This window comes from Sorex fumeus, unplaced genomic scaffold (assembly GCF_029834395.1).
Source record: "Sorex fumeus unplaced genomic scaffold, SorFum_2.1 ptg000075l, whole genome shotgun sequence".
Classification (NCBI taxonomy): Eukaryota; Metazoa; Chordata; class Mammalia; order Eulipotyphla; family Soricidae; genus Sorex; species Sorex fumeus.
The window spans coordinates 6,534,482-6,561,612 of NW_026606132.1; the positions used below are offsets into that span (position 1 = coordinate 6,534,482).

General features: G+C 38.9%; 1 protein-coding gene across 2 annotated transcripts in view; it reads left to right on the top strand.

The window, feature by feature from the left end:
- LOC130038324 (integrator complex subunit 6-like) overlaps positions 1-26,272 on the top strand; it is an 87,843-nt gene extending 61,571 nt beyond the window's left edge. Inside the window, exons 10-18 of one of the 2 annotated variants that reach the window (XM_056130221.1) lie at positions 9,661-9,755; positions 10,719-10,829; positions 12,943-13,161; positions 14,081-14,204; positions 15,524-15,666; positions 19,346-19,577; positions 23,038-23,409; positions 25,132-25,225; positions 26,140-26,272. In XM_056130221.1, coding sequence (XP_055986196.1) covers positions 9,661-9,755; positions 10,719-10,829; positions 12,943-13,161; positions 14,081-14,204; positions 15,524-15,666; positions 19,346-19,577; positions 23,038-23,409; positions 25,132-25,225; positions 26,140-26,248 — 1,499 coding nt within the window. In that variant the 3' untranslated portion in view covers positions 26,249-26,272. The remainder of the gene's footprint in view (positions 1-9,660; positions 9,756-10,718; positions 10,830-12,942; positions 13,162-14,080; positions 14,205-15,523; positions 15,667-19,345; positions 19,578-23,037; positions 23,410-25,131; positions 25,226-26,139) is intronic. The other variant, XM_056130222.1, reaches the window with a different exon arrangement.
- Positions 26,273-27,131: the final 859 nt, after the last annotated feature.

Genomic DNA, 27,131 nt, shown 5'->3' on the forward strand with positions numbered 1-27,131 from the left:
CACCCTTTTGACCATTAGTTTCACCTACCCAACCCACACCTACCCCTGGAAAACACCAATCTGTTCTTTGTATCTATGAGTTTGGGTTTTGGGGGGAGGAGTTCACATATATTTTCATTAAGAACCAGGAACTTGAGTAAAAAATAAAATTTAGCTCTAGAAGAGTCAATGTTCTCTTTTCTATCTCTCCTCTCACATTTGTCTGAGCAAATTTCTTTCAATGAAATTTTTTGCTTTGCAAAAATATTTTAAATAAAAATAAAATTTAGCTACTAAAACCAATTGTGATCACTAGATTCAAAAGAGAATAGAAGATAATTTGATATATATAATTACTTTATATCCATCCAGTTCTTTACCACTTGTGCCAGTTTTTGCTTTTTTTCCAATTTATAGTGTTTCACATACATAATCTAGTTCCTTACAGCCATCCTGCATGGTAAGGCAATTATCATTAAGCCCCTTTAGAAATAAAATGAAGGATCAAGAAGATGATTTCTCCAAGGTCATTCAGCTAAGGATGTGACTGAACTAGAACTCAAACCCAGGCCGTCCTCCTCTTTGAAGCGGTAAATAGGGATATGGGAGCTAGAAAATAGCAACGGTTGTTGAGGTGTTGGCATATCATTTCACTCCCATCCTACACTCTCATCTCTTTCAAATGTTGATTAGCTCATTGTTTACTGACATCTTTATTGTATCATCCTAGAGATTTCATGTGAATGGAGATATAATACCATGGAAATCATTTTCTGAGCTACAAAGATAGTGATTAAAGCAGTGTTACCGTAATCATCTTCTGCCCTTAATTTACACTGTGGAAGATGTTCTTTTTTTCTCACTCCCTGGCTTCAAAAATCTGACAGGAAATAATTATACTTTACCCAGTGATATGGCTTGGCAGTAGGACACTTGCTTTGCATGAGTGAAGCACTGGTTTCAATTTCTGGCGCACGCCCTCCCACAAAGAAAAAAGAAAAAGGAAAAATTAATTAAAGTAAGCCAGTTCCTTGGTCGAATCACTGAAAGTGGATTAAGTTATTATTGACTCTGATTACCTAATATTTTTAGATCTAAATGTTTCTCTAGTCTTGTGGTATTTAAATTTGCCAATTAGTTTCCAAAATCTGTCTAATTCCCAGATGACTCCCTTAAAGACTCAGTAGAAAAGAATATTCTACTGAGACATCTGGCTCCTTTCTGTCAAGATAGAAACTGTTTTTAAAGGTCTTGTGTGCTACAATGAGCCAAAAATTTCTTTCTTTCTTTCTTTTTTGCTGGAGAAAAGGAATTTTTAAAAATTTATTTTATAATTTTTATTAGTGAAACTCCATGTGGTACAGTTGTTGACCTTACAAATGTTTGTGCTTGGGTTTCAGTTATACAATGATTGAGTACCCATCCCTCCACCGGTGCCCATTCCCCACCTCCAATGCTCCCAGCATCCCTCCCACCTCCCCCACCCCCTACCCCACCCCACCCCTGTGGCAGAGCATTCCCTTTTGTTCTCTCTCTCCTTTTGGGTGCTGTGGTTTGCAAAACAGGCATTGAGTGGCCGTCATGTTCTGTCTATAATCTATTTTCAGCATGCATCTCTTATCCTGGGAGGGTCCTTCCAACACCCTTTTCTTGGTGCTCCCCTCTGTATCTGAGCTGCCGACTCCCTCAGCATGTGTGACTGGCCTTCAAACCATGGAGTGAACCTCCTGGTACTTATCTCAGCTATTCTTGCGTGTTAGTCTCCCATTTTGTTACTTTATATTCCCCAGATGAATGCAATCTTTCTATGTCTGTTCCTCTCTTTCTGACTCATTTCGCTTAGCATGATACTTTCCATGTAGTACCACTTGTATGTAAATTTCATGACTATCTTTTCTAACAGCTGCATAGTAGTCCATTGTGTAGATGTACTAAAGTTTCTTTAACCAGTTATCTGTTCTCAGGCATTCGGGTTTTTTCCAGATTTTGGCTATTGTGAATAGTGTAGCAATGAACATAGAAGTGCAGATGTCATTTCGACTGTACCTTTTTGCCTCGCTGGAATTTATTCCCAGTAGTGGTATTGCTGGGTCAAATGGGAGCTCAATTTCTAATTTTGGGAGAATCGTCCATACTGTTTTCCAAAAGGGCTGAACCAGTCAGTGAAGGAGAGTCCCTTCCTGCCAGCAGTGAAGGAGAGTCCCTTTCTCGCCACATCCACACCAACACCGGTTGCTCTTGTTCTTTTGGATGTGTGCCAGTCTCTGTGGTGTGAGATGATATCTCATTGTTGTTTTTATCTGCATCTCCTTGATGATTAGTAATGTAGACCATTTTCTCATGTGCCTTTTAGCCATTCAGATTTCTTCTTTGGGAAAGTTTCTCTTCATTTCATCACCCCATTTTTTGATGGGGATGGATGTTTTCTTCTTGTACAGTTCAACCAGTGCTTTATATGTCCTTGATATCAACCCTTTTCAGATGGGTATTGGGTAGCTATCCTTTCCCATTCTGTAGATTGTCTTTGTATTCTGGTTATTGTATCTTTTGAGGTGCAGGAGCTTCTTAATTTAAGATAGTCCCATTTGTTTATCTCTGTTTCCACTTGGTTGGTCAGTGGAGTGTCGTCTTTGAAGATACCATTATCCACAATATCCTGGAGGGTTTTCCGACCTTATCTTCAATGTATCTTATGGATTTGGGCCTGATGTTGAGATCTTTAATCCATTTTGATCTGAGTTTTGTGCATGGTGTTAGGTCGAGGTCTAAGCCCATTTTTTTTTGCATGTGGTTATCCAGTTATGCCGGCACCATTTGTTAAAGAGGCTTTCCTTGTTCCACTTCACATTTCTTGCTCCCTTATCAAAGATTAAATGTTCATACATTCAGGGTTGTGTGTACGGTTATTCCAACCTGTTCCATTGGTCTGCGGCCCTGGCTTTGTTCCAGTACCATGCTGATTTAATTATTACTGCTTGGTAGTATAGTTTGAGGTTGGGGAGGGTAATGCCTCCCCATGTCTTTCCCCCAAGAATTGCTTTAGCTATTCATGTTTGTTGTTCCATATGAATTTCAGGAGTGCTTCATCTATTTCTTTGAAAAATTTCATGGGTATCCTTATAGGGATAGCGTTGAATATGTATAATGCTTTCAGGAGCATTGCCATTTTGACGATGTTGATTCTTCCTATCCATGAGCAGGGTATGTGTTTCCATTTCCTCGTGTCCTCTTTTATTCCATGGAGTAGCATTTTGTAGTTTACATTATGGAGATCCTTTACCTCTTTAGTTAGGCTAATTCTGAGGTATCTGATTTTCTGGGGCACAATTGTGAATGGGATTATTTTTTTCATGTAACTTTCCTCTCTCTCTCATTATTTGCATATAGGAAGGCCGTGGATTTGGGGGTGTTGATTTTATAGCCTGCGACTTTACTGTACAAGGCTATTGTTTCTAGGAGTTTCTTGGTAGAGGTTTTAGGATTCTCGAGATATAGTATCATATCATCTGCGAATAGTGAGAGCTTGATTTCTTCCTTTCCTATCTGGATACCTTTTTTTTCTTTTTGGGTCACACTTAGCGATGCACAGGGATTACTCCTGGCTCTGCACTCAGGAATTACCCATGCTGGTGCTGAAGGGACCATGTGGGATGCTGGGAATCGAACCCGGATTGGCTGCGTGCAAGGCAAACGCCCTGCCTGCTGTGCTGTTGCTCCAGCCCCCTCTGGATACCTTTAATGTCTTTTTCCTGCCTAATCGCTATTACAAGTACTTCCAGTACTATCTTAAACAGAAGTGGTGATAGTGGGCATCCTTGTCTTGTCCCTGATCTTAAAGGAAAGGCCCTTAGTTTTTCCCCATTGAAGACAATGCTTGCCATGGGTTTGTCATAGACGGCTTTGACTATCTTGAGGAAAGTTCCTTCAAAACCCATTTTCGTGAGAGTTTTCGTCATAAACGGGTGCTGTATCTTGTCAAAAGCTCTCTCTGCATCTATTGATATGATCATATGGTTGTTATCTTTACTTTTGTTGATGTGATGGATTATGTTGATTGACTTACGAATGTTAAACCATCCTTGCATCCCTGGGATGAAACCCACTTGGTCGTGGTGTATGATCTTTTTGATGAGTTGTTGGATTCTATTTGCTAATATTTTGATAAGGATCTTCGCATCTTTGTTCATCAGGGATATTGGCCTATAGTTTTATTTGTTGGTGGTGTCTTTGTTTGCTTTAGGTATTAGGGAGATATGTGCCTCATAGAAGCTGTTTGGGAGGGTTCCTGTTTTTTCAATTTCCTGAGAAAGCTTGAGGAGAACTAGCAAAAGGTCTTCTTTGAATGTTTGTAAGAATTCACTAGTGAACCCGTCTGGGCCTGGGCTTTTGGTTTTGGGAAGACTTTTGATTACTGCTTCAATTTCCTTGATATGAATGGGTCTATTCAGGTATCCCAAGTCTTTCTGGTTCAGTCTTGGGAGATTATAGGAATCCAGAAATTTATTCATTTCTTCTTGGTTCTCTTTTTTCGTGGCATATACACTCTCAAAGTAGTCTCTGATGATCTTTTGGATTTCATTGGTTTCTGTTGTAATGTCCCCCTTTTCATTTCTGATATGGTTTATTAGGGTTCTCTCTCTTTCTTTGTGAGTCTTGCTAATGCTTTATCAATATTATTTATTTTCTCAAAGAACCAGCTCTTGGTTTCATTGACCTTTCAAATTGTTTCTTTGGGTTCCATGTCGTTAATTTGTGCTCTAAGTTTTATTATTTCTTTCCTTCGGCCAATCTTGGGTTCCTTTTGTTGGTCTTTTTCTAAAATCTTTAGCTGTGTGGTTAGGTTATATATGTAGGCCCTTTCTTCTTTCCTTAGGAATGCTTGCAACACTATAAATTTTCCTCTTAGCACAGCTTTAGCTGCTTCCCATAGGTTCTGGTAGCTCGTGTCTTCATTCTTGTTCGTTTCCAGGTATCTTTTGATTCCATCTTTGACTTCCTTCCTGACCCACTCATTGTTCAACATTGAGTTGTTTAATTTCCAGGTGTTTGTTTTGTTTTTCGATGTCTTTTTGTGATTTGCTTCTATCTTGAGTGCATTGTGGTCTGAAAAGATTGTTGATACTACTTCTATCTTCCTGATCCTATTGAGGTATGTTTTGTGGCCTAGCACGTGGTCTATTTTGGAGAATGTTCCGTGTGCACTGGAGAATAATGTGTATTCTTTCTTTTGGGGGTGTAAAGCCCTGTATAGGTATATTAGCCCTTTCTCTTCTATTTCTTCCTTCAAAGCCAATGTTTCATTGTTGAGTTTTGTTCTTGTTGATAAGGTGATGTTGAAGCCTCCAACTACTAATATGTTGCTAGCAATGTCCTCCTTAAAATCTGTTAGCAGTTGTTTTAAGTATTTAGCTGTTCCCTCATTAGGTGAGTATACATTTAAGAGAGTGATTTCTTCCTGTTGTACTTATCCCTTGATAAATAGAAAATGGCCTTGGCTGTCCCTTCTAATCTTTTTCAACCAGAAATTTATGTTGTCGGATACTAGTATGGCCACCCCAGCATTTTTGAGGGAGCTGTTTGCTTGCAGGATTGTTTTTCATCCTTTAACTTTGAGTCTGTGTTTGCTCTGATTGTTCAGATGAGTTTCTTGTAGACAGCAGAATGTTGGTTTCAGTTTCTGGATCTATTTTGCCACTCTTTGTCTCTTGATTGGTACATTTAGACCATTAACATTGGGAGAGATTATTTTCATGGGGTTTTGTGCCATCTTTCTGTAGGGGTTGGTTGTGTTTATATGTATTTTCCTTCTTATCTTACAGGAGCCCCTTTGATCCTTCTTTTAGATTTGGTTTTGAGTCTATGAAGTTCCTGAGCAGTTATTTATCTATAAAATGGTGTATCTTTCCATCGAGTTTGAGTGGGAGTTTAGCTGGATAAAGTATTCTTGGTGAGGCGTTCATTTCATTGAGTTTTTTCCATTATATCCCACCACTGCCTTTGGGCTTGGAGGGTTTTCTCTGATAGGTCTTGCTGTAAATCTAAGGGGTGCTTCTTTGTATGTGATTTCCTTCTTTGACCTTGCTGCTTGTAGTATTGTCTCTGTCCACAGCATCCATCATTCTGACTATTATATGCCTTGGAGTGTTTTTACTGGGTCTCTTTTAGCTTCTGGCTCCTTGTACCTGGATGTCTGCATTCTTTAACTCTGGGAACTTTTCAGCAATGATTTCTTTGACTGTGGTTTTTTCATTGGGGTTGCCTCTCTGTCTTTCTCGTACTCCAATGATTCTAATGTTGTTCCTCTTGGCATCATCCCCTAGGTCTCTGATTCTCCTTAGAGCCATTTTGAGGTCTTTTCCCATTGCTTGTTGTTCCCTATGAGATTTCTGTTACTCATCTTCAAGCTCACTGATCCTGTCTTCAGCTGTATTCATCCTACTGCTAAGTGCACTTACTGAGTTTTTAATTTCATCTACCAAATTCTTTATTTGTGATACTTCTTTTTGTAGCTTTTTAATTTCTGCTCTCATTTCTTCTTGTATTTTCTTGACTATCTGTTCTATTGTTTCTTTCATTTCTTCATTTCTTTTTCTGGATATCTCTTCCATTGATTCTTTGAGTAGATCCTTGAATATCGTCTGCATTTCGTCTTGGAATTCTTTATCAGAGAGAGCATATTTGTGGATAACCCCAAATGAGAATTTGAGACTTTTTTATTCGTACCCGAGTTCAATTCCTCGGCCCCTCTCAGAGAGCCTGGCAAGCTACCGAGATGTATTCGATATGCCAAACACAGTAACAACAAAAGTCTTCAAGGGAGACGTTACTGGGCCCGCTAGAGCAAATCGATAAACAAGGGAGGACAGTGACAGTGATTCTCCTTGTAGTGGAGATTTTCGCTGTTTCTTCATGTTGTTTTGGTTGTCTAGAGGTAGAACGTTGGTATTCACTATCACTGTTCCCTCTTATCATGGGAAAGGATTCTGGATAAGGTCGGTCTATGGTAGTCACCCTTCTCCCTTTCTAGAGTCTGACCTTCCTCTCAGTCAGGCATTATTCTTTGGCTTATAACGGGCATTGAGTGAAGCTTTGGAGGAGGCGCTCTTTAAGATTGGTCTTGTACTGCTTCTTTCGTACTGGTCTTTTGTTAGAATTGGAGTAGGCAAGGGGAATATTGTTGTATTGTAGTTGAGGTGGTCAGAAATTTTTTGTCGGTATTAGGTGATAAAGGGTGGGATGAAAGCCCAGAATGCTGGGAATCTGAAATATATCTGTGGCCATGTGAGCAGCGACCCGCCCCATAAGGCCACGCCCACTTCTAGGAGGCCACGCCCCTACGTAGTGGACACGCCCCCAGCCGGTCCCAGGGACACTCCCACCCAGGAACCTGAAATGCACGGCCAGAAGAGGTGGATGGGGAGTCCGACAGCGCTCGCTTGGCCATGTGTTCCCCAATGTGTCCTCTGGTTGCCCGGTGGAGGGGGTCCAGAGGGGGTCCGGGGCGTTGGAAAGAAGAGGCACGCGGGGTGCCAGAAAGAGGAGCGTTCCTGGCTCCCCCTACGAACCAGGAATGGAGGGGCCCGAAGAGGTGGATGGGGAGTCCGGTGGCGCTTGGGCAGGTGTTCCCCAATGTGTCCTCTGGTTGCCTGCTGGAGGGTGTCCCCAGAACTTTCTTTAGATATTTTTCTTTTTTCTTTCTACCTATACCCAAAGAACAAAAGACATGTATTTTATGACTTTGTGTATTCATTAAAGTTAGTTTCAGCAGGGGTGAATAATTTATTAAAGCAGCAAAAGGAGGAAAATAGGTAGTTGTTTCTCTTAGCTAAAGCAATTCAGAATCTCAAAGAATAACCCTATAGGGCACAGGAATGGTTTTGTCTCCTGAAATAAAGTTTATTTTTTGGAGATAAGAGCCAATATATCCTGAAGAAAGAAAATAAATGGTAAATTTATATTATCTTTGACGTTTAAAGTAAATGTGGCAGGTTCACGTTGATTTCCAGGGATATGAATTTTGAATTATTCGAAAAATATTTTTAGTCTTGGGGGGAAACAATGAGATGTTTGGAAATGTTCACATGTATTTTATATTTTATTATTTAGGTTCATAAGTTCAAATGTGAAAAGATAGAAAATATTCGCTATTCATGGAAAACATTTTTAGTTATACTAATGCATGTGCTATTCAAAATACATATAATTGCATAAAATTTTAAACTCCAGCTAAGTGAATTTTCTAGTGCTTTCACCTGATTGTTACTTAGTATTTAAAAGACCCACAGTGATTCAAAATGCCTGACCACTGGAATCAAAGAAATGTAGAGTGAAGAGTTATGAATAACAAAATGTAGGCTCATTAAGGAGAATCCAAAGCTAGATTAAAAAATTGCTGTTAGAGGCTTAGTTTTTTTTTCCCTCACATATGTTGTAAAGCCTTGACTCTTCAGCAAAAAGTATAATGCCCTCTATTTAAATAAAAATAATTTCATCAATCAGTGACCATGAACTCTTCCCAATGTGGACATTTTCATAATAGAATTACCTGTATGTAACAGGTCAGTAAAATTTTCAAATGAATCTGAGCCAGAGTTTTTTTAATTAAATTTTATTTTTATAAAGTCGTGCACAATGATTTATTACATTAAATTTTCCAATACCAATACCAACACCATTACACCTTCCCGCCACCATTATTTCCAATTTTCTCAGCCATCACCCAAGTCTGCCCCAGTAGCAGGCACTAAATTACTTATTTCATATTACTTCTTATGAATAATTAACTAAAATGATCAAAAAAGATTTCCTCAGAAGAAAGTGTGTGAAGATTGTTGTATCTCACCTTAGAGCAACTAATCCCTTGTATAAAGAAGTTATTAACATGTTATTACAGGTTAATCCTTGTGTGTTAATATTTTCTTGGCTGAGATTGGTTGCCTTCTACTTTACATCCCATCCTATGTGGTATGCTACTTCTCGGTATGTCAATGGTGTAGAATATGAGATGTCGCTCCAGGAATTCTAAAATTTTAAATTGGGTGATACAGCTAGAGTTAAATTGTAACCAGATGGTGACTTTGGGGTCTGGAAGCATCTCTGCAGGTTTTTGCTTTCTTTCTTTCTTTCTTTATTTATTTGTTCATGAGTCTTTGGATTATGGCTGATTAACGAGCTTATATGGTGCCAGAGGCAGTTCATGGGTGTACTTCCAGGAACCTGGAAGTACAAGTGGCTGGGGGAAGGTTGCCCATCCCCGGCTCCATGAGAACCTGAGGATATCGGTCACAAAACCTACATACCTGAGTTTTTCAACAGATTAATTCCTGGATGAGACTCATCCCGAGCCTGTGAAGTCCAGACATGAGCATGGCAGCGATTGGATTATGGAGGCTGCCAGGGCTGAGTCAGTGTTTCAATACTCCATTTTTTGTAGCGTCGCAGATGGAAGAGGAATATATAACTTGCGAATGTATTTACTTTTCTAGAAAAGCCCTCTACATTAGTTTTGTAAACAGCACAATTCCCACAAAAGATAGTCAGTGCAATGCCGATGGAATGTTTCATCTAATATAATTAAAACTTGAGATTGAGAAAATGCCATAATAAAGGTGGGTTGCTTCATTTTGCCCTCGGAAATTAGGACTACAATAATGTACTATTTTATTTGTCATTTTCTTACAGATGACTTGTTTAAAGTTCACAAGCTTAAACCAAATCTGAAGTGGCGACAGACTTTTGACAGCTACTTAAAAACTCTGCCCCCATACTACTTATTAGTATGTATTTATGTGTATATTATTAATTATATTGATAGTGAATCTTCTCACATAAAATATCAATAAAAAACTTTGCTCCTGTAATAAGATTCTTAAAAATTTATAAATATCTGTGTTATCATTATCTTCTCAAATTTGTTGTATGAGCTTGGTAATGTCATGGCAGTACAAAAGAACCATTTTCTTTATTTTCTTTAACTGCCATTTTCTTCTTTAGAACACATCTATTTTTCTGGTTTTAAAACTAACCTTATGAAATTGTACTTTGAAAACTTAAGAAAACTACGTGTGGATTCATGTATTTTCTCTGCTTTCCTTTTTTATCTCTAGAAATTCTGAATATGGGGTATTCCTCTGAAAACTATTCTAAAGATATATATATATACTTACTACCTGCTAAATGTGTCTTATAAATGGCATGAAATAGGGATACTGTAGTGAAGTTTCAAAAGTATAAAACATATTTGACCTCATATTGGATTTTACAGTTTGAAGCAAATAGTCACTATGATTGGCTGTATAATGTAAATCAAGTTTGTCTGAATCTTTTCAGAGGTGGATTTGATAAACTTTCAGCCAAGTTTCTAAAAGCAGAATCTTGAATAAAATCATTAATGTTACTGGGAAGATAGATCGGAACATAATAGTATTTACTATGATAGGAATGGGGTGCAAATAAAAATGCAATGTGAAATTATTTTATGCATTGGGAATTAAGACTGAAAGCAATTTACCTGTTTGAATTTGCTGTTACTTGCTCTTCTTATCCCACTCTCTTCTTTTTTTGCTTTCTGTTTCTTCTCTGCTATTTTCATTGCCACTTTTTAATGTTCCATGTTTGCTTTTATGTGCAGCACCTTGACTTCTAAGAAATGAATCATGTCCCTTTGCCCCTTATAATTGAACTTTGAGTATTTTAAGATTTATTCTATTCTTACTGTTGTGTATTTTGTTTCCTTATAGCCATTAAAGAAAGCACTAAGGATGATGGGAGCTCCAAATCTGATATCAGATAATTTAGATTGTGGACTTAGTTACAGTGTTATCTCTTACCTTAAAAAACTCAGCCAACAGGTAGTATTGGTCAAAACAAACAAACAAAAATCCTTTGCCCTCAGAAGTGCATTTCCTTATTCTTTAGTTTAATTGTAATTTTTCAAATTAAATGTGTATGTATTTCTACACTTTATGGATTAGTAATAATGTGATTCTCTATGGCTTCTAGCTTCAGCATAAAACTGCCGTTAAGGGTCTGTCAGTATCATTTGATGCTCTGCCATTTGTTCTTTTGCTTGCCAGCTTGTCCTACCTGCAAGCTCATTGATTCTCTGTGGCCCAAGAAGGGCAGAGGCTTGATAGAATTATATCCTGGGTCACATTTTACCTATCCTCAACCTAGTTTCTCTTCAAATGACATTGGGCTAGAACAACCCCCCACCCCTTAAGTCAGCACACTGAGGCATTGTGTAATACAATAACTTGCCTGGAATTCATTTGAAAGTAATTTAATATATCTATGCTTTTTTTCTGGGGAGGGGGAGATGAGACCAGTGTTTTTCAAACTGGAGGTGTTAGGCCCCAAGGAGACCTGAAGAGTAGAGTTAACTCTTCTTGCTCTCCATCTGTTTCTCCCCCGCCTCATTTACCATTATTCACTTCGTCCCTTGCCTGCCCCTTTCTATTAGCACCTCATTCTCCACTCACCCCTACTTATCATACTTCTCACCTCTACTTAGCCCATTCTTGCAGGATGGAAATGTTTAAGAACAACTGAGTTAGACCATTACTGCCATACAAATGTATTATGTTATATGACAAATGAATGTCGCAGTTTTACTGTCTTCTAATGCACAAATGCATTCCCAGGTAGGGAATGGTAGTAGCATTTACAGTGATATAATGCTTCAAGTTGTATATGTTCAGAAGTTGGGCCTTATAAAACAGAGCCAAAATGATGCCACAATTTTGGAGGTTGACTTACCTCACTAGGAACTGGAAACAATTTAAGCACAGTTTGGAGTTCACCAGCTCCTACCAGTCCAGTGTACACATAAATGAAAAAAAAAGTAGAGGCGAACTCAGATTTCTACCGAGTGTTCCCTCCCCCCCTTTCCTCTCTGCTAGTAGATTTTTGTTGTTGCTGTTGTTAGTGTTTTGTTTTTGGTTATGGATTGATTGGTCTTTTGATTTTTTATTTGATATTTACCATAGGCCTTTAAGGCTGTGTCAGCTGTCTGACCACAAGAATATACAGTGAGCAGAGTTGAAACTTTTACCAGTTCTGGGTGCTTGTGGGACACATTCCTTATATAGCTAAGATTATTTAAGGAAGCATTTCGTCCATTGGTTCTTATCCCTTATACCATGATTTCATTTAAAACTGATAGTAAACATACTGAAGTCCAATAATTCATAAATATCTCTGACTAGACCATACATTCAAAATTCAAATGGGCTTACTGAACATTGGTGAAAAATTCGTCTTTTAGAGAAAATAAAGTATCATTACTAATTAATAATATCTCTAATTACTAATTTAACTACTAATTTAATAACTGTCACCACTGTTTCTTGAGTCATCACAGATATGTGTAGTATACAAATATGTCCGAAATATTACTAAGGCACTTTCTCAAGCAATATTCATTGATATAATAATATATTAGGATTTTTAATAAGAAACTTATTGAACACATGCTAAATAATATTTACTTCGTAATATCTTTTAAATTAAATATTACCTGCTAAGATATTTGGATGTCCCGGAGGTGAAAACAAACAGTGCTACTTTTTCCAATATAATGACAAAATATGTAATCTGAATTTTAGCACCAGTTTATTTTTATAAATGAGTCCTAAACCTCTATGTATGGGTCAAATGAATATGCTGACTTAGATTATACTGTAGTAATAAAATGTGGTCTTAAGTGTCTATGAATATAATTCTCGTCCATGGATTCAATCACAATTTTGACACTAAGCAAAAGAAAAATTGTACTATTTACTTTTCTAGCCCCCTATCTGCTGTGGTAGTACAGAGAAGCACAGGGATATATTTAATTATCAATTTTTATATTATTTGAAATTAAAAATTGTTCTGTGGGATTGTTAAAATACTATCTCTTAAATAGTAAAAACAAGTAATAACATAGTTTTTTCCATGACATAGTATGTACTTTCATTTTAGACCAAACTAGAGTCAGAACGAATACTGGCATCAGTGGGGAAGAAACCTCCCCAGGAAATTGGAATCAAAGTGAAAAATCATTCTGGAGGTGGCCTGTCTTTGACTCATAGTAAAAACTTTAGAAAACTGTTGAAAGAAATCATAGGAGAAACTGCACCAAGACTGACAGAATTGAATACCAAAGAATTTTCTGGCTTCCAAGTAGGGCTATTAAACAAGGTAAATGGTGACAGAAAATAGTGTGTTTGTTTGAACTTGTCTGATACATTTATGTCTCTCATTTTACCTTAAGTTTGCTTGTTTGGGGTTTTATAGTTATTAAAGAATGAGTTTAGATGCTGTGCTTCCAGCACGTGACAATATGAAATGAAATATGCAAGATGTTTAGGGGTGGAGTCATGTGAATGAAAGATAAAGGGAAGAAGAAATGAAGTGGGCTGGAGGAGACTTCAGGTCACAATTGTGATCATGAACCTGTGAGAGAAGAAGGGAAAGGAGAGGGGATTTGGTGTGAAGAGACTCAAACAGTGGTGCCCTTAGGAGAAAGCCTTGGTTAGGCTGATGGTAATGGCAGGTACCAAGATTTTCCATTGAGGAGGTCCATCGACTTTGGGAAAAGCTGGTCAGGACCTAACCCCAACTCCCAACCCTGCTACACAATTCTCAGTCACTGGCAAAAGGCAGACTTGGCGATGCTCCATCCAGGATCAAATCCAGCAGCAGATGCCAAAGAAATCACAGCTAGAGGCACTCAGCTAATCTGCAGGAGGAGTCATTGCTCATGGAGGGAACTCGCCCTCACCTCTGCCAGAGGATATTTTAGATTACAAGTTGTGGGCTACAAGGCTGATATGGATAAGTGATGTAATTGGAAAGGATATTTCCAATGGTTTTAATGCTTTATGGGCATATTAAAATTCGGAGCAAGAAAACAGTGACTATTTTTTAAAAAAATTAAAAAGAAAATTAATTCAGAGCAAGATCTGTGAAGACAAATTTTCCACTGGGAAAATTCAACTGTTGTCAGTTGTATTGAATATAACACTCTTTACCAATTAGGATTTTAAGAAGGTTAAGAATTATATTTCTGTATTACAAAACTTAGAGATAACTAAAGCTATTTGTTCATTTCAAATAGGATTTGAAACCTCAGACATATAGAAATGCTTATGATATTCCACGTAGAGATCTCTTAGACCAGCTAACTAGAATGAGATCAAATCTGCTGAAAACACACAAATTTATTGTCGGACAAGATGAAGGTAAATGAACAAAGGATTATTTTCTGTTGATTACTAAAATATGAAGCCTTATTTACATGTTTATTACATAATGAATAGATTATTCTGTAATATTTTAATGTTTAGAATGGTTTTTCTTTTCACTGAATCTTTACATTAACCCAAGTCCACATTTATTATTCTCAGGTTTAAGGGGAAGTATACATTTATCAACACTTATTATTCTTTCCATGCTTTAATTCTTACAAGCCTAAAAACAGTTCCAAATATTGTTTTGATATCCTTATTGTGGGTATGGATACTGAGAGTGAACAATTAAGTCATTTGCTCAGCTTTCGCGAGTTGGAAAATGCAGGTCTGTCAATATTTCAGAAATTGTAGGTCCTAGCACTATTCCACCCAACTTGCTGTATTGAAGTGTATCTAGAAGTCCTCATTTAGTGGCTGGAGTGATAGTACAGCAGGGAGGGCGTTTGCCTTGCATATGCCTGACCCGGATTCTATCGCCAGCATCCCATATGGTCCCCTCAGTACTTCTGGAGTAATTCCTGAGTAGGTAGCCCGGAGTAATCTCTGAGCACCACCAGGTGTGACCCAAAAAGCTAAAAAAAAAGGCTTCCCTTGCTTATATGAAAGGAATAAATCTGATGATGCCCAAGGTAACTGTGGTATACAATTTTCCTTTCATCATGCTTTATATGAAGAGGCCCTGAGTTTGATTCCTACCATTTCATGGTCTCCTGTGAACCACTGAGGTAACGCTAGTTGCTCCCAGCACCACTTAGCCCATCAGCACTGCATCATAGGGCCAGAGCACTTCAGGCCTGTACTGTCAGACTAAGTATCATTGGGAGTGGTGCTGGGATCCTCTGAACACTGACTGAGAGGTCCAAAATAAAATAAAATGAGTAAATTTTAGCCTGACAAACCTCATGGATTTTTCAGAGGAGATGGCTTTTTCAGACACAAAATGTGTAAATTTAATGGAAAGCTCCAAGAGTGTAACAGTCACTAAGCAAGGTTCTCTGGATAATAAAAATAAATCAGAGTTCTCTTTGAAACATTAGAATAAATAGAGTGTTTGAATTGAGATGAGAGTATAAGAGATTTCAGCTCATTCTGAAGCCTGGTTTGGAGGCTTAGGGAATTCTTGGCCCTTTGATTACAGCTTTAGACAGTTAGTGATGGTAGAATAAGTAGTTGAATAAAGAGAGATGACTTTAGATCATAAAATGCTAGATTTGAGATTTTAGACCCTATCAGATACCAAAATACATATGATGTCTTCTAAGCACGTATTTCAGCTGTAAAACATCGGTCTCCTTTTTGGGATTTTGCAGATTCCCTTCATAGCGTTCCAGTTGCACAAATGGGTAACTATCAGGAATATCTAAAGACAATGTCTTCTCCATTTCGAGAGATTGATCCAGATCAACCAAAAAGACTGCATACTTTTGGCAATCCATTTAAACAAGATAAGAAGGTAATATACCTGTTTTAGTGCTGCCTAAATTGTCGTGTTCTTGGTATCTTGCTACTCTTGAACAAAACAATAGCCAAAATTTCTTGAATACCTAAGTATGAGTTGATCTTTTCAATGATCATATTTAACGTTCACAACCATTCTGCAAGGGGAATTTTTCTCGCGGTCCTTTTATAAGACTATAACAACGAGGAAAGTGATCTGATAGCCTATCCTGAGTGGCACAGCTGACAAGAGCCAGGATTTGGGGGCAGGGGATAGAGCACAAGGGTTAGGTCATTTTCCTTGCGTGACACTGACCCCGTTTAATCCCCAGCACATATATGGTCACCTGAGCACTACCAGGTGTAGCTCGAATACTGAAGTGAAAGAAAAACAAAGTCATTTTTTGTGGCCAGAGAGATAACGCAGGGGGCCTTGCATACAACCCATCTAGGATCACATATATTTCCCTGAGCACCACCAGGGGTCACTCCTAAATAAAGTGCAAGGAATAGTCCCTGAACAACGCTAGATATGGGAAAGAAGGGGCAGGATTTGAATCCACATATTTCCACTTCCATATTCTGTATTCATTTCTACCTTCATATGCTAATTCCTTTAATACTGGGATCACTATCTGACTTTGCTACTTCATTATTTTTTTTTGCTGCTTCATTTTTAAGATTTCTAGTGTTCTTTCAAAACAGTGGGGACATATCCTTCTGAAATATAAGGTACTAAGTGATACTGTTTTTCTTGGGGGGGGATCAAGACTTACTTCTGTCTCTGTGCTCAGGGGACACTCTTGGCAGGGCTCAGGGAACCATATGGGATCTGGGGACAAACATGGGTCATCCATGTGCAAGGCAAAAACCCTACCCACTATACTATCACTCTAACCCCAGGTGATGTTGCTTAAGTTGTTCTACCAAAGTCCTAACTGTGAGGTGTGTGTTTTATTTGACTCCTGTGTATATGTGAAATGCACTGACTTAACCATTAAAGCATGAAGATAAATGGGGATTATATTTTCACATATGGAAAAAATAAAACATTGGCATTAAGATGCAGTACGTGCAGTAATTATCTTGTGCAACAAAAGCAGACTGAAAGATACTTTACCTCACCCAAATTCTCAATTGATCAAAGTTTCTCTTCATCATTTGTATTGGTTTCTCCATTTGTAGCTTCAAGGATAATAATTCCACCAACCTAATAGAACACTTTGAAATAGAGTTATTTCATGCATACTGTTTAGAACAAAACATGACATGTCATGTTTTAAAACAAAACATAAATGCTTATGAATAAATTTTCTTCTCTCTCCCATTTATGGCAGAGAACAAATACTTTGGAAAACAATTTCTCATTCTTACATTGTGATTGGAGAAAAGCTCTAGCTGACCTTCTGTACTGCTGGCTCTCACTTTTTATCTACCCCCAAGAGTAAAATTCCTCTTCATTTCTGTCCAAAACTTAAGTGGACATACTTGAATCTCTGTAAGTCTGTCACTGGGAGAGTTATATTTCTCATTTACCTGTACATAACCATGGCATTCTGTACAGTGATATTGATGAATTTAAATCACAAAAGTACACTAAGAGAATTTTCCCCTTACTAAAATCTGATGCACAGTGGCATGTGGTTCTTTAAAAAGGTGGCTGTGTATATTCCCTGCTTTAAGATTGTGTTAAGCCAGTTGATTTAAAAAAAATAGCTTTCTGCGGCTCTAGCAATAGCACAGCAGATAGGACATTTGCCTTGCACGTGGCCGACACGGGTTCGAGTCCCAGCATCCCGTATGGTCCCCGAGAACCGCCAGGAATGATTCCTGAGTGCATGACCCAGGAGTAAACCCTGTGCATTACCGGTTGTGGCTGAAAAACAAAAGCAAAAAAATACAGATTTTCCCCTCTATCTCCTCCCTATGACAACTTTCATGAACTGAAATGGTATAATGCATGAAAGCATTACAATTATTAGTTTACATGGAGAAACATTTGAGCATTTCCACACCCCCAACTATGCTCCTAAATCATACCAAATAACGCATAAAAACTAAAAATCATACAATATACAGTAAAAACGCAATGTATGATAAATACACTCAGTGTATAAGATAGTTCCCAGAGAAGGAGCATGGATTACCACTGTTGTACAGTAACTGCTGCAAATCAAAACTAAAGCTAATTTTTGTTTTTCACCTTTTATCAGGGTTGAAGCAATAGCACAGCGGTAGGGTGTTTGCCTTGTGGGCAACCAGCCTGGCTGAGCCAGGTTCGATTCCTCTGCCCCTCTCGGAGAGCCCAGCAAGCTACCGAGAGTATCTTGCCCGCACAGCAAAGCCTGGCAAGCTAGCCATGATGTATTCAATATGCCAAACATAGTAACAACAAGTCTCACAATGGAGACGTTACTGGGCCCGCTCGAGCAATTCTATAAACAACGGGAGGACAGTGATACAGTGCTATACCTTTTATCATAAAATCGGGCTGGAGTGATAACACAGTGGGTAGGGCGTTTGTCTTGCATGCAACCAACCCGGGTTCGATTCCTCCGTCCCTCTCGAAGAGCTACCAAGAGTATCCCACCCTCACAGCAGAGCCTGGCAAGTTCCCCGTGGTGTATTTGATATGCCAGAAACAGTAACAGCAAGTCTCACAATGGAGACATTACTGGTGCTCGCTTAAGCGAATCGATGAACAATGGGAGGACAGTGCTAAAGTGCTATCATAAAATCACTAGTATTTTTCAGATTTCTTCCCACTTGCAAAATTAAGCACTGATGCATATCTTTCATAAAAGGACAGTGACATGAAATGAACTTTTGAAAAGTGGAGACTGTCCAAAACTGGTTTTACTACTAGAAATCTGAAGAGAGGTGCCAATTTTACAATTACAGGCAAAAATCAAAACTGGTGTTCTGTGTTTATTTGCCAACAGAACCCTTAACAGTGATCAGCACCGACAAGCTCCTCCCCAGGAAACTACTTTCTACAAGCTGTCTATTTTTAATATTCTTGCTTTTATTGTAAGATAGTATTGTGTTAGGTTTTATGTCTTATTTGGTATAATTTTCTTGGTTGTTTTTTCGGTTTAAGAACAATAAAAATGTTTCTATATTAATAAATATTAAGTGCTTCTTCACTTTTTGCCATTTTGGGTTACAAAAGTTTCAGAGGAACACTTGAGAGATAGTACAATAAGTAGAACACTTGCCTTGAACATGACTAACCTATATTTGATCCCCAGTATCCTGTAAGGAATTGGAGTATTGCCAGGAGTGATTTCTGAGATCAGAGTCAGGACTAACCCCTGAGCATTGCCAGGTATAACCAAAACAAAACAAAACAAAAAAGTTTCAGAGGAATGGTCTACTTTTAGTAGCAAGGGAAAACTGTATTCCTATATTTGTTGATGAGAATTACTTATTGTTTAAACTTTCTGATGAATCATGATTGTACTGCATCTGACCATTAACAACATTTCTTAAATTAGTTTCCTTCTTGTTCCACTTAGACTGGTTTTGAACTGAGTTTAATTTTTCTGAAAATAAAATTCTGTGGGGACATGGTAAATTTTTGATTAATGAAGATCTGTATTGTTGATATTATAATATATAATTATATATGCACATGAAAAATGCTTACATAGTTGAAGTTTTATCTTTGATGGAGTATGCTCATTGATTTTTAGGGAATGATGATTGATGAAGCAGATGATTTTGTAGCAGGACCACAAAACAAAGTGAAACGGCCAGGAGAACCCAATATTGCTCTGTCAACCAAGAGAAGGAGAAGTGTGTCCCTGCTGTTAAGGAAACCACAAACATCATCTACTATAACTAACCATGTGGGCGGAAAGGAACTCTCAACCTCCTGGTACCCATCTTATCCAAACCTCATCAAACCCATGCCTGGACATACAGGTATAGAGCATTGGTTGTGATTTCCTTATAGCTCCTAGAGTCACCAAAGAGTTTTGTTTCCTTTGATTTATTTATGTTGTATTGTTTTTCTCGTTAAGTAGCACTGCACTGTATAATTGTCCCCCCGTTGCTCAAGCGGGCCCCGTAACGTCTTCATTGTGAAACTTGTTGCTACTGTTTTTGGCATATCAAATGGGTAGCTTGCCAGGCTTTGCTGTGCGGGCAGGATACTTTTGGGAGCTTACCGGGTTCTCAGAGAGGGGTGTAGGAATCGAACCCGGGTTAGCTGCGTGCAAAGCAAATGCCCTCCCTGCTGTGCTAATGTTCCAGTCCTCTCATTAAGTAAACCATTATTAAATCATTAGTGTGTTAGGCACAGTTTACCCTGTGAGGACTCGAGACCCTTTTTTCAAGGATCTCAATCTATATGAAATTCATACATGTACATATATATGATCTGTATAGCACTGTAGCACTGTCCTCTCGTTGTTCATTGATTTGCTCAAGTGGGCACCAGTAGCGTCTCCATTGTGAGACTTATTCTTACTGTTTTTGGCATATCGAATACATTACGGGTAGCTTGCCAGGCTTTTCCATGCGGGCAGTATACTCTTGGTAGCTTGCCAGGCTCTCAGAGAGGGACGGAGGAATCGAACCCAAGTCGACCGCTTGCAAGGCAAATGCCCTACCCACTGTGCTATCACTCCAGCCCATGATCTATATAAAGATTATAAAAGTTACTATACTTATATGGTAATTAGCACAAGATAAGGACACTGAGAAATAGGAACATTTCCTTTGCCAGGGCAAGGAATAGCAAGACGTAGCCATTTAGATCTGTTGTGTAAGTCAAAGGATGAAGGAGGTTCTTGAGCAAAAGGAAAAACTGGGCTTGATAAAGACTATGACTCGGCACTACTCCCTATGTTCTCGCCTGCATTTCATGCCCTATCCCAGTACAATCTGTTTTTGCCTCCTCCATTCCTCATTAATGTTCCCAGCCTCTGATATGTGATGCCATCACCATTTTTATATCATTTGACATCGTTGTCCATTGTCCTCTGTGTAAACTTTCTCAGGTTCCGAGACACCACAAATTTTCTGTTTTTCTTTTCCCTTTAATAGCGACATCTTTTCGTGCATCTGGTTTTTCCCTTTCTTTTTCATTAGGACCCGAAGGCTGAGTATTGAACTCTCTCTGTGTCCCCCAAACTCACTCATAACTCTCATTCTCTCCCTCTCTATCCCTTTTTCTCTCACTTATCCTATGTGGTCTTGGACTTTAAATACGACCTCCATTTCAACAAACAGAATATTTATACCTCTATAACTTGCTCTCAATCCACACTCAGATTTAACTATAGACGTGGTATCTCCACCTAGGTGGGTAATAGACATAAAATTATGGCTCATTTTCATATGTTTCAACTAATACCTCGAGCTTCTCTTTCCTTCTTTACCGGAGGCCTACCTCAGTAGAGTCAGTGCCTTCACTAGTGATATGTTAGTTAAACTACTGGAGTTTGTTATTCATGGGTGTGTTGATTGGAAGGATGAACAACCCTGGATTGTAGTATTTGCAGATCATCACGCTAACATTATGCCAACACTATGAATGTCAAGCTATTGATGTGAGGATGAGGCTGGAGAGATAATACAGTGGGTAGGGCACTTGCCTTTCACATAGCTAATCCAGACTGTATCGCCAGCATCCCAGCTGGTCCCCTAAGCCTCTCCAGGAGTGATCTCTGAGCACAGAACTAAGGGTAAGTCCTGATTGCTACTGGGTGTGATCCAAAAACAATACCAAAAAAATGTGAGGTCATTGAATTAGAGACAGGAAGTTGTAGACATGATCAACTTTTTAAAAAAATTTTTATTAGTGAAACACCATGAGGTACAGTTGTAGACTTACAAATTTTTGTGCTTGGGTTTCAGTTATACAATGATCAACTTTTGAAAGCAATTGAATGCCAGCTCCCGAGCACTCCTGGCACTTACCCAGAGATTTGGTGAAAAACCCTGAGTCACCGTGATTTCTCTTTTATTCTTCTTTCACTTCCATCTATTAGCACAGGTACAGGCACTATGATGAGCAAATTGGTATCTGTGTCCCAGTATTTCTCTCCATTCCTTTAATCCACACTGCCATTCCTTGTGCCAAGATACAACAGCTCTTACCCAATTTGATTCCCATTCTTTCTCTCCTCTGACCCATACACTAACTCTGCAGCCTGAGTGACCATGTGGATAGAAGCGCAGATCATGCCCATCAACACCCTTTCTTTTCACGCACAACAGAATCTGATCTCCAGCTTTGCACACCTCATCCTAATTTCCTCTATAACAGGTCTCCTATCAGCCTCATTCCAGGTCTCCCTCCCTCTTTCTCTAACACTGTGATCTATGATTTTTCTTATGGGTCATGTCCTGACCACAGCCTAAATCTCTTCATCTTCCTTTGCACAAGGTCAGCTCTTAATCCTCCTCCAGGAACTGCCCAAATGTGCCTCACAAGGCCCTGTTTGACCATAAGATCCATGGAGGTTTTCTCTCCTCCTCTGTCACATCCATACGTACTTCTTTCCTTGCAGGAATTCAACTTGATGATTATTTTATACACTGAATGGGAACTTGATGTCCAACTTCTCCAGGAGGATATATGGATCCTATAAGGATCAGAATTATTCCTGTCTCTTGTTCACTGCTGAACTCTAGACCTGGCACAGACAAAGATGAATTAAGTGAAGTAAAGGTGAAAATAAACGTACATTTCTGAGACAGGAAATAAGAAAATAATCCTACACTGACAGGGATTTTTGGCGAGGGAATTTATCTAGCACCTTCAGACCTAAAGGCCACATCTGTTTCTTCAAAAGTTTTGAGGTGATGCGGCTGGAGTGATAGCACAGCAGGTAGTGTGTTTGCCTTGCACATGGCCAACATGGGTTCGATCCCCAGCATCCCATATGGTCCCTGGAGCACCACCAGGAGTAATTCCTGAATGCAGAACCAGGAATAACCCCTGAGCATCACAGGGTGTGACCCAAAAAGTAAAACAAAACAAAACAAAGTTTGGGGGTAAGGAAGAGAGAAGGTGAAGGTACCCATAAAGTTTGACATCAAGGTCGGTAAAGCACATCTTTTCTTAGGTAAATTACAGAAATGAAGTGAAATTTTCTTTCCACTTATAAAGCCCCAGCTGCCACCAAATCATGAGTGGCACATATCTGATGATGTTGATTAGCTGTACTCTCTTGCTAGGTTTCCTTATGTAATCAGTGTGATAAAGTGAAGAAACTGCTTTGGTTGTATTCTCTTTCTTAAGCTCAATTTGAGAGGCTTCAGACTTCATCTTCCTTTGTAAAATAAATAGTTTCTTCAAAAATGAGGAGTGCCAGGAACTAAGGTTGATACTACACACCTACTTTGCAGTTAACTTTCTTGATTTGGTTTCTAGACACCACTGTTATTCATGATGTCCATGAGAAGATGGAAAACGGACAGATCTCACCTGATGGCTTCTTGTTAAAATCTGCTGCACCAGACCTTATAAATATGGCAGGAGATGGTATTTCAGCCAACCCACTGGATTTTCTGTCTGACGACTTTGTTAGTCTCAGGAAAGATGGCCTGATTCATAAATCAAGTAGCCACACACTTGGAGGAGAAACCAAAAACTGCAGTGCCTCGATAGATGATCGTAAAGTCTCTGTAGTATCTTCTTTGAGAACTGTGCCAAATGCATTGCAAATAACTCCTGCCATGGCACAAGGAATCAACGCTGATATAAAAAACCAGCTAATGAAGGAAGTTAGAAAATTTGGACGAAGTAAGTAACTAAAATAACACTCATCCACAATACAGTGGGAGTTTCTGTTCATCCTCTAATTCTTAAGATATCCAAGCTCTTTCTTGTGGTCCATTTTGTCAAAGTACTGGGTTTTCACCTCATTTAAAATAATGGCCATGTTTAACTAAGAAGACCCAATGCACAGTTCTCTCCTTTCACCCCATTGTAATGATTTTGTTTTGCTACTTTAACAAGTTACCTCAAACATCTTGATTTCTGGACAAATTTAGCCTGGAGTGAGGTAAGGTGCTTGACTCGCATGCAGCCAACCCCAATTCAGTTTCCCAGAACCACATAATGTTCCCCCGAGTACCACAGGAGTGACCCCTGAGGCACAGAGTCAGGAGTAATCCCTGAGCACTGCCAGAGGTGCCCTCCAAAAGAAACCTTACAAATTTATTTATTATTTTGAATTTTCCTTTCCTTCCCCCTTTTGCTATGCCCTGGAGTGCTCAGATACTTGATTTTCATGTTTTCTTAGTTGTGGTGCTTTCTGGGGGTTCACACATTTGGTGACGGTCTTCATACACTTGGCCACAGTGCTCACTGGGGCTTGCACACTTTAGTTATAGTGTTTGTTGCAACACACATTTATTTTACTTGTAATCATGGTGCTTGCACAAGTTCTAGTTTTAGTATTTGCATGATGTCACACCCCTTAGTTGTGGTACTTGCACATGTGCTCACCAGGGGTGACATACCTGGCTATGATATTTGTACACTTTAGTTGTGATGCCTGCACGCAGGTAGCTGAGGTGTGCTAGACAGCTATACCTATTGCAGAACCAGGGCACCCCAACAGCAGGTTTACTAATACTGCACTTGATTTGTGTGGAATGGTGTGTGGGTTTTGGTCTCAAACTTGTAATGTCAGCACTTTTGCCACTGGACCTTCCACAAATGTATAATCATACTGTTGTGGAAGTCAGAATTCTGAAATGCTTTTTTTGTTTTTATTTTGAGGACAAAGGAAGTGGTGCTTACCTCCGATTATGCACACAGGGATCACTCCTGACATTGCCACAGGGATAATATGGGGTATTAGGAATCAAAACCAGGTTGCCATGTGCAAGGCAAGGCCTTTAATCACTGTAATATCTCTCCAGATCCATGAAATACTTTTCATTGGCTAAAATGAAGGTGATAGCAGACCAAATATTGCTTTTGGAGACTCCAATATAGAGTCTGTTTCCTTTCCTTTTCCAGAGGTTATCACATTCCTTAACCCATAGCCCCTTCCTCCATCTTCAAGCCAACAATGCTAGCACATTCTCTGTTTTATAACCTTTGCTTCCAATCTTTTTCTTTCCCTCTCTGGCCAAACCTATGGTTGCCTCCCTCCTACAAGGACATTTATGCTTATACTGGGCATAAACCTGAATCATTTCCCCTTCTCAAGACCTAAAACGTATTTATATATTCAGGAGTAAAGAACCTTCTTACAGAAAAAGATAACATAGATACAGGTTCCTTGAATTTGGATATGAACAACGTTGGGTGAGGGGTGTCATTCAGCCGGCCACATTTGATGAGTGCTTACCAAAAAGTTCATATAGTATATATGTGCAAATATTTTGATTTGAGAGTTTAAAAATGCAAACTATATCTAAATACTGATGAAGAAAGATTACTGAGGAATAAACTGAACTTTATATCCCATTCATATTTTTTCAATACTGAAGTTTTATTTCATGTCTTCAGAATATGAAAGAATTTTCACTTTGCTTGAGCAAGTACAAGGATCTCTAGCAGTCAAAAAACAGTTTGTTGAATTTACCATCAAGGAAGCTGCAAGGTATGTATAGAGAGATACACTGAATTTTTTAAGCAATAAGGTCCACTCCAGGATATGGGGGATGTGTTTTTTCTGCTTTGCTTTTCTCAAACCCAAGCACATGTTCAGGTTAGGGCTTTTCATGGTGAAAGCCACCTGCAGAGGCATCTACCTCAGTCATCCAAATCTATAGAGCCTTCTAGGCAAACCACAGTGTTACTAGTTTTTAAAACCCGTCTTTTTTAGATTTTAAAAAATTTTGTATTAGTGAATCACCGTGGGGTACAGTTACAGACTTACAGACTTTGGTGCTTGCATTTCAGTCATACAATTATCCAGTACTCATCCCTCTACCAGTGCCCATTCTCCATCACCAATGATCCCAGTATCCCTCCCACCACCTGCACCCCAGTCTCCCCACCCCACCCCGCCTCTGAGACAGGGCATTCCTTTTTGTTCTCTCTTCCTTTTGGGTGTTGAAGTTTGCACTAGAGGCATTGAGTGGCCATTGTGTCTGATCTGTAGTCTACATTTGACGCGCATCTCCCAACCCGAGCTGGTCTCCAAATACCAATTACTTGGTGGTCCCTCCTCTATCTCAGCTGCCTTTTCCCCCAGCATTTGAGTCCGGCTTCCAAACAGTGGAGTAAACCTCCTGGTCCTTATCTCTACTATTCTTGGGTGTTAGTCTCCCATTCTGTTACTTTATATGCCACAGATGAGTGCAATCTTTCTATGTCTCTCCCTCTCTTTGACTCATTTCACTTAACATGATACTTTCCATGTTGATCCATTTATCTAAACCCCGTCTTTCCATAAGGATGCATTTTCTATTCCCATGTAGAGTACTGCATCCACTTTGTACAACACAATGCTTTGTACATTATAAGTATGTTAAGTATCTTTTGGTTAAGAAAATCTCCCTTTACTTTTAGGTTTAAAAGAAGAGTTTTAATTCAGTACCTTGAGAAGGTACTGGAAAAGATAGACTCTTACCACCTTCTCAACAACGTTTATCATACTAGCAGGAGATCATCATGTTAATGCAAAGACCAAGGAGGAGAAAAAATCATGTTTCTAGCAGGAGATCATCATGTTAATGCAAAGACCAAGAAGGAAAAAATCATGTTTCCTGTGCTGTAGGATGAAATGGAATATTGTTGAAGTTTCCTGGAATGCTTTAGTCAAGGCACTTCCCATCCTTTCAGAAGCTAACAAAAAGCAGTGGAACTTTTAAAATTTCATTTTGTGACTGTCTAACAGGAAAAGTTGGCCTTTTGCCCTGGGAATTTTATTTGGAAGTCTTAACTTGCTGTTTATTTTCCCAGTTAAGGAAGGTGTTATTAATTTAGCAGGTTAAACTCAGTAGACAATGCTGAGCCCTTACTACACGTAATAAGGATTTGCTCATTTGAGCTTCTCAGATCCAGGCATTTCTAGAGTGATTTGGGACCACCTGCAACTATAGCACTCACTATCTGGTGCTTCTTCTATATCTGCAGAAATCATGGGTGTTCAGGATCCAACTGGTAATTTTGTGATTAAGATCAAAGTTTCCACAGTTCCTAGTTGTGCCTTTTAAATCATGCAATATTCAGGACAGTTTGAATCAAACTGTTGGAAAGCTGCTATTCCAATAACTTATTGCTCTGTGGGAGGGGGGTGGGGAGAGTCACCAATCAGTCTACCTCCAACTCTCTTCTATTTTGTCTACATTACAAGTGCACCTGAGACTGCCCTGAATACTGACTTGTTTTCGCCTGTGACTACAGAAAGTCTTCGGGTAGACTTGAAACATTCTGTGCTTTGGAAGCACTAAAAGAAAAAATAATGTATATGTTTCCTTTAATCTTTATACAAAAGTTTATATGGAGCAATATCATTATCTTTGTATTAATTTTCAAAAAATGTAAAGAGATTTTGACTT